Source organism: Coptis chinensis, chromosome 1, assembly GCF_015680905.1.
Source record: "Coptis chinensis isolate HL-2020 chromosome 1, ASM1568090v1, whole genome shotgun sequence".
Classification (NCBI taxonomy): Eukaryota; Viridiplantae; Streptophyta; class Magnoliopsida; order Ranunculales; family Ranunculaceae; genus Coptis; species Coptis chinensis.
Genome location: NC_141456.1, coordinates 40,336,238 through 40,345,052, shown reverse-complemented (window position 1 = coordinate 40,345,052; position 8,815 = coordinate 40,336,238). Strand labels below are relative to the sequence as shown.

Sequence of the window (8,815 nt, the reverse complement as noted above, 5' to 3'; positions counted from 1 at the left end):
GGGCAAGCCTGTTTTTAAAGAGATCAGTAACTCAAGTGTGTATTGCGGGGTTCGAAACCAAGGCCTCTGGTGCCCCTCTCCTTTTCATTCCTTGCATTTTCCTCTCTCCTCTGTCTAGCTAAGACAGGAGAGGTTTTCAGTGCCGTTTTGTAATGAGGAAGATGTAGTTCTACCAACTTACAAGATGGAGATAAGGACTTACAGACAAGTGAAAGTCACAGTTGGAGTTGGTTTTTGAAACATGAGAGCAAGAGAGTGTTACACACTTAGAAATTTGTACTTTCTTCCTTGAGATTGCGTATTGAGGGAAGGCAAGCAAGTAACAATGTTGGGGTCACAGCAGTTGCACTTTCCACTCAAGCCAAAATATGCAACAGTTGTAATTTACCCTGTTGAGAAGCCTGACATTAATATGAAGCATGTAAACTGAGTCATGACTGTAGAAGAAAAAGAAATTAAACCAGACCACTTGCACTTAGAGTAGCAAAGCGAAGAGTAGGTGAGGAGTACTAATTAGCTAAGTTTGCCAAGATAAATCTATCTAAATCTAGAGAAATCGCAAAGGTTCCTAAAATAGAAAATTAAAAATCTATGCATGTACTGGTAAAATCAAGTTTGATCACCATCCTCACCCTACCTATTATTGTTTGTCTGTTAGAAAATCTTGTCATCCCCTGAAGCTTAAAGAGGAAATCCAACTTAGATGTTTATGTACTTCTGCAAAATATATAGAAAAATTAAGCTAACAAAGCGTGGCAGAAGATGGTTTTAAAAGCTACCAAAGCCCAGTACCTATTATTCACTTCTTTGGTACAAGTGCTTTCTGCATTTATCTACTTCCTGATGTACAGTGTTTGTAAATTGTTTTTCAATTCAATCCCTACATTAGTACTAGATAACTGCTAAGCAGTGGGGCGTGAGCGGAGGGTGGAGAAAAGAGAGGGAGAGATGGGTTTGTGGGTGGGGAGAGAGAGAGTTAGGGTTTGGTTGAGAGAGAGAGAGGGAAGGAAGGAGGGAGAGGGAGAGGGATAGGTGAGGGCAGACAGACAAAAACCAACCAACTTAGTTTTTGTCTGCATACCCCCCCCCCCCTTCTGCCCAGATCGTTCGCTCCGCTCACTTGACTACACAAAGCAAGAGGTAAATGTCCCTGAAATTGCAATAATTATTGGGAAGGTTCCATATCCTTTGGAGTACGTTTATGAATATCCTAAGTAAACAGTAAGTTGGATTAATAGGTAAAAAGAAAGTACATGGCGTGGAGTTACAGCCAAAGGCACAATCCCAAAATAAACAAGTTTAAGGCAAAGCTTTATAAAATTTCTTCCTTTATACATATTCAACATAATTATTGCTATAATCTGAATTCCTTTACATGTCAGTAAATCTATAATAGTCTGTATAAGATTCTCCAACCAATGCAGGCATCCAGCATATGGATCTTCCTTCCACCAGCATCCTCTCTCGATTTTTCTAGTCTTCCTTCATGCCTTATTGCCCAATCTGCTACCGCAATGTTAAGGTAGCTTTCTGTAAGGATGCCAAAACAATTCCTTCTTATGGTGATTTAAGTGTTGGGTTTGTGGAACTGTCGAGCTTTGCTTTGGTGTCCGACCTTGTTACTTTCAATGTTCAGTTTGGAGAAGGGGGCACGACCCGCGCTCAACCATGCTTTGGACAAGGCGCGCCATGCGCTGAAAATACTGGAAGTCGGGCTTGACCCGTGCTCAACCATGCTTTGGACAAGGCGCGCCATGCGCTGAAAATATTGGAAGTCGGGCGTGACCCGCGCTCGCCCATGCCTTGGTCAGGGCGCACCTTGCACTCATGCTTTCCGGAATTTTGACAGATTTCAAAATTTCGGCCCAAAGCCCATTTTTCTCACCTTTTTCTATGTGTACCTATATAAAGGAAATAGAATAAGGTTTTGAGACAACTTTTGGGAGATTCATTTCATGGGTATTGTGGGAGCTCTATTGAGCTAGGGTTTGAGTGAGGCCTCTTGTTCTTGATTCTTGTTACCTCTTGTAAACTCTCCAATCTTTACTATAAAGAAAACTCGACTCTTGTGTAGATGTAGGTAACATTTACCGAACCACCTTAAATCTTTGTGTCTCTTTGCATTATTTACTTCCATATTTATTGTTGCTATGAATTGTGATGATAAACTAGTGGCTTTGCTTTGTTGAGTTTGTTGTGATAATTACCAAAGTCTTGGGTGGGTGATTTCCTTGGTGTGATCTCCAAGTTGAAATCATTTGGAATAGAAAGTAGTTAGATTGAGGTGTGACTTTCTAGTGGAATGTACAACAGTTTCTGCATACTTCACCTGGTCTCAGTCCTGTTGCTGCAACTCCTTTGTTGCAGCCCAATCCCCATTAGATATTTATCACCAATCTAGCAATAGCAAATGGAGATAACACTCTGGTATTGTATGCTTTCCCAGCTTCTCACCTCCTTATCATTGTCAATATAATAGCAAGGGAGGAAGGACGACAGAGTGGCAAAGTTAACCTCTTTGACCTCATCTGCTATTTTCCTTCCCTTTCCGACCTTGCATTGCCCGTCGTTAGTTGCAGCCTTAGGCTTGTATATGTCATGAATACTACCAAAGGAAAGCCACTAGTCGTTAGGAGCACACCAAAGGGGTCCTTGGAGGCAGAACAGTCCCTAATGCTGCGTCTACTTTCCCTTTATTTTTTTCTACCAAAGGAATACTACCAAAGGAAAGCCACCCCTCATTCTGCATTCCCTCTATTTTTTTATTCTTGTTGTCGACAACAAGGAATGGATGACTAAGTAGCTCGTCGATACTCCACCTAATTGATGTGTTCTTTACCAAACATCTCTTTAATTTAAATTGTGACGTCCGAGTTAAAAAATTACTTTAGAATTAGAAAGGGACGTTACTCCAAGTGACGTCCGAAAATTATTTCACTCAGACATCAGTTCGAGTGTCGCCCGGATTTTTTATTAACTAATAGCGAGAGGGGGAATTCCCCACCCTCTCTATTAGCTAATACACTATTACCTACGGTATAGCACCCCCATTGGAGAGAGTTTTTTGATATTTGGAGTGTAAAATTTCCACTCTCTACGGTTTACACTCCCCATTGGAGATGCCCTTACGACAAATGGATTCAGGTGCCATGTAGGATGGAGTACCCTTTAAATAAACTGGTTTATCCGTCTTCACCTCTTTCTTCAATCTCTCCACAAGCCCAAAATCGGCTATCTTGGGCACAATCTTAATCAATGAAGAGTCTGAAGAAGATGAAACCAGGAGGATGTTGTCGGGTTTTATATCGCAGTGGACATATTCATGTTGATGAATATGCTTAAGACCTTTAAGAATCAAAGGAGTAAAATACCTGACTTCTGCTTCGGGTAACCCTATGCCACAGTCAGTATAACGCTATTTAATTCGATCTCCTAAGCTGCCTAAGGACGCATATTCAAGAAACATATTATAGTAGGCACGCTCATCCTCGACGTTATCATCGTCACCATAGTGGCCAATGATGTAAGGGCAACCCTGAAGCTCAATGAGTTTGTCGTTCTCCTTCATAAGCGAGCTTGCCTCAGAATATGCAGTTGACTTCACGGCCATAACAGGTGGGAAAGAACTTGTTTTTGTTGGATCTGTGAATGCCAAGTGCACTGTACCAAAACTACCTTGGCCCAGCATCTCTCCCCTCTTCCAATATTCATGTTCTTCAAACACTATCGTCATCTTCTTCTCTGTTTTGTTAGGTTGTTTTACTTCACCTTTCAAATGAACTTTCAATGGTTTTCCCGCACTAACTTTATAGGGAATGAAAAACGTGTGACAAAGATGTATCTGATTCGAATTAGGAAACCATTTGTACATCAGACATCTTGTGCATGTGGTGGACTGGCCTAGCATCTTGTTTTTCTTTTGGTGCTCCATTTGTATGAAAACTTGGTGATATATTTTAATATAACAGAGATTGGGCCTGAAGCCCACCATTCTAATTTAATTTCGGATAAAAGACATAGACTTTTGTAATTATGTTAAAAAGCCCATGATCAATTTTTGGTAATATTACAAATTTGTCCCTCACCCCATCTTCCCCAAACAGAAATCTAAATAGTTTAAAACAAAAAACAAACCCTAGTTCCTCCAAATTAAACTGAAAGTATGAAAAGTGTAACATGGAAATTTGAAATTTGAAATTAATGGCGATTCCACCGATTTTGTACATTAAAACCGAGATCTACTCGAAACAAAAACAACCAACTATTACAAAAAGTGAAACTAAATTTAAAATTTCCATATATATATATATATATTTAATTTTAGTTGTATTTTGTGTTTTGGTTTAATGAACTTGTTTTTGCTTAAATGAACATGAAGCTTAAATGTTAATGCTTGTTGTTTGATTTTACATGTTGTTTTCAATTGTCAACTCCTCTTTGCAACATGGGTGTTACACTATCGTCAATTACCATTGCAACATGGATGTAGCACAATCAATTACCATTCAACAACCACAGTCAACTCATATTACAACATGGATGTTGCACTATCAATTATCATTACAACATGGATGTTGCATAGTCAATTACTACTGCAACAACCATTGTCAACTAATACTGCAACATGAATATTGCACTGTCAATTACCATCTGCAACAACCAGCGCCAAAACTGCAACATTTGCAACATGGATGTTACTCTGTCACCTCTACTGCAACATGGATGTTGCACTGTTACATTGACATCAAATAATTGAGATTACATGTACTCATATATGAATGTTAAAGAACTTAATGGTTATACACAATAGAAAGTGTACTTATTACTTTTGATTCAAATGTACTATAAGTATTATCGTGATGAAGTTAACATAAAAAGAATGGATCTTTAGCTTAAGGCTTGGGAAGAAGAATCCCAAGAGAATGGTGGTTCAAATCCACCAAGATTACGATTTTATATGTGTATATAGCATTCATAGTTCTAGCATTAAGTCTCATGCATTACATCAAAAGTAAGTCTCACGATGGTTCTTGTACAACATCCCACTTGAATATGGATGTTGCACCTTCAATACAACTGCAACATGAATGTTACACTCTCAATTAGAATGTTACACTCTCAATTTGCAACATGAATGTTGCCTTTGTCAATTAGAATGTTTCACTCAATCAATTACGCAACAACATGAATGTTGCATTCTCAATAAAATGTTGCACTATCAATTCGACTACAACATGAATGTTGCACTCTCAATCTGCGCAACATGAATGTTGCAATATCAATTAGAATGTTGCACTATCAATTATGGCTGCAACATGAATGTTGCACTCTTAATTACAATTGCAACACAAATAATTTCACAGGATATAAATTCCATTATAACAAATGAAAAAAAAAACGACTAACGAATAATCTCAAATGAGTATCTAACATTCAATAAAAAGAATACAATGAGTATCAATTTCTCATTAATAAATGCCAGAAGACCATACTTAAAAATCTCAATTAAGATAACAAAAAAAATATGGTTTGCCGAGAACATCAAAACTGATCACAGACTAACGAATCACACCGGTGTTTTCAATTTTTTTCTTCTTAAGTCTACCAGGACCAATCTTCGGACTACACGGATAAACCGTAGGAAAATCAAGCATATGTCTTAGCATAGAACCATTCGAAACTGGCTTGATAGAATGTGAGTAACATTGCTGAATCGATCATTTGTATATCCTTCATCAATGTAGCTATAAAAGGAATCACCCTTACTACCAATACAAGCGATAACATGTATGCAAGGGTTTTAATAGTTACAAGTACATGATCTATTCATTAAATCAATTGAATGAATGGCGTCGCTATGAACTAGAAACTAATTTTCATTTGATCTAACCACCCTCAAAGTCCTTATAGCTTCAACCTTACTAACCAATTACTATCTCCAATTTTGGACATAAAAGCGGAATTCCATTTCATAGACTCCTCCAATCTGTTCCAAGTCATTTCTATCATCTTTTCCATGATTCCAAAAAGCATAGGAATAATAGGCAGGGAAGCTCTTTAGTGATCCATATCATTCATTGAAACATTATCGGTTAGTGTTAGAGCATATGTATCTTACCATATCTTTGTGAAAGTATGTATTTGCCCAATTTTCCAATCTAATATCTCAAAAAAAACCTTTGCATAGGAAAACCGCCATGTTTTTTCAGCACAAGGCAAAAATTCATGATGAGAAGCCACAATCAGAAAATAGCTTCACAACATATTTTCTCAATTTGTTATCTTTCGTATAACATAACCAACATTGTTCTTCAAGTGCCAAAAACAATATGAGTTAAATGACCTTGAAAACACAATTAGAATATTACACAATGTATTCAACGATAACTTTACAAAGTATGTAGTAACAATATCAATAATTCAAAGTAAAGAAAATCGGATATTAAATTAAACAATCAATATATATAGCAACCGCTTGAAATGTATGCAATAAAACTAATCTACATAAAGGGAAATGCTTCATTTGTAATGAAATCCAAAAAGTCAATCAATACCAAATTTCAAAGGTTATTTTGAAACCCAAAATCATAAATAATAACACTCATTTTTTAGAATAATTAGAGGAAAAAAGAGAGTGGGGAGAAAAAAGAAGATGGAGGCAAAGTGATTACTTTGATTGTGGGAGATGAAGGTAGCATCTAGTGTATGTTGGAGTGTGGTGATGAAGATATATTTTGAGAAGAGAGGTGTTTGTGAGGAAAAATTTGAAAAGGGTAAAATGGGCATTTTGAATAAATGAAAACAAAGAAAAGACTTAAACTTCGAAATTTATTTGGAACCTTTATTTCACATTTCAAAAATAATTAGGCTTTAGGTGTAATTAATAAAGTCAATGGGTTTTAAGCTAATAAAGACCGGAATTAGGGTTTTAAACCTAGTTTTATGTTAATATAAATAGGCTTATTATTTGGGCTTGGGCTCTTTATGGTATTTGACTTGGTCTTTCTTATCCAGTTGAATCCAATCTTCACGGGTCATTAACCAAAAGTTTTTTGTTCCTATTTTGCTGAGATTGGGTTTAGACGTGTAAGGGTGGGATTCGGTTTGGATGTGAGCAAAAAATCACTCCTAGAGAAGACTCTTCGAGTCTTAATGTCGTGTAGACTGTAGCCAGTAGGATGCCTCTTTGGAGAAGGAATTCTCAACCGCAGGTGTGCATCAGTTGTGGATACATTTCACATTTGTGGTTTATTAAACACGGCATAGTTTCTAATGATTACTCGTCATTGCCGTTAAGAGCATTGTGATGTAATAGTATCTTACATAACAGCCGCATCATTTTGGGAAAAAAGCTTTAAGGTAGTCCTTGCTCTTCCAGTGAAAACATCGATACTTGGCAGTAGACAGGACCTGTAAGGGTGAGATGCTAATAGTGTACATGGAATTTTGACCGGTCGTGTTATATGTTTAAGACATGCCATGCTACTTCTCTCACTCCAGCAGTCCAACAATTTGGATCAGGCACGAAAGTTTGTACTGAATTTATATAATGGTGTATTTGGAATAAAATGTAACCAACCAAGAGTCCAAGTCTCCAGGGCACGACTGAAGCCAAAAGAACACAAATTTTCTCTACACTGTCCAACGAATATATAATTAATATTTTTAATTAAAAAACATATGAGACTCCTGATTCATGCATTTTAATTATTATTTTCTGAAATTGCCCTTGCAGACGTTAATATATCGAAATTGACATGATACCTTGGTGATTCTCATGTCAGTATCTTGCCCAAGGAAAGGATACTAATTTATAAGTGCAGCATGATTGCATGAACTTCAATCATTTTACTTAACTACTATTTCACTTCACTGTCTTCACCTATTCACCTAAGATACTAGAGTTACAATGCCGACTTTCGTTTTCCATGGTTACAACTCAAACCTTTTCTCTCAGATTCAATGGCCACGCGGTCACAGAGATAGCAACTAACCCTCCGCCTTGTAAGAGTTGTAGGCCTTCGGTGAAGCAAAGGGATGAGTGTCTCCAATGCCAGGGACGACTTGGAAACTTAGGGAATAAATAGCGCCTGAATTGGCAGAACCAGGGGACTGGGTAGACCAAAGGGCGCAGAAGTTCTCATCTCCGGTATGAAACAGATAAACTGCCTTAACACTAGGGTCGAGGGCAACAACATGCTCTAAACCAGGTACTTCAAACCACACAGTGGAGCTGACATCAAAGATAAGTAATTTGCCACGTTTGAACATGTAGAGCACATTGTCAGCAAAGGCGAGCTTACCCTTGGTGACGGCTGCAATGAGGTTCAGCAAGCGGGGAGCAGAGAGCCGCATCTCACTCTGAATATCAAACAGGTGGGTAGCAACCTATAATAAGTTGCTTCTGATCCTCGAGGTGGACACAGACTGTTGAATGTACTGGAAACTGCAGGTCTTGTCCGCAACAGGGAGAGGAGGGCAAAGGACACCAGGTGTTAGAGCGTGGATCGAAGACCTCCATCCATGGGGAAAGAAACCCACTGTTTCTGGTGTAGGAACCCATGACATAGATATTCCCGTCCACCACCGTGGCATTAGGGCAAGACTTGGATGTCAGCATCGAGGGAAGAGCCTTCCATGTAGGAGGATCATCAGCAGACATGATGGGGTCAATCACAAGGGCATCTGAGCAGGGTGGAGAGTCTACAATTCAAGACAACTTCTACAACTATCTGGCCAAAACACAGGATCGTTAACACCCCAACAACAGGTAGCAGGTAGCAGGTGGCGGTTGGGTCGTCTAAGGCCACACTAG

At 38.4% G+C, this 8,815-nt stretch overlaps 1 protein-coding gene across 1 annotated transcript; it reads right to left on the bottom strand.

Moving 5' to 3' along the window:
* Positions 1-3,094: 3,094 nt before the first annotated feature.
* Positions 3,095-3,733, bottom strand: LOC147523983 (mitogen-activated protein kinase kinase kinase 20-like). Its single transcript, XM_086573174.1, has 2 exons — positions 3,481-3,733; positions 3,095-3,393 (listed from the first exon to the last, which is right to left on the bottom strand). Exons 1-2 carry the CDS (start codon positions 3,731-3,733, stop codon positions 3,095-3,097), a joined length of 552 nt encoding a protein of 183 aa, XP_086429300.1.
* Between the last annotated feature and the right edge of the window lie 5,082 nt (positions 3,734-8,815).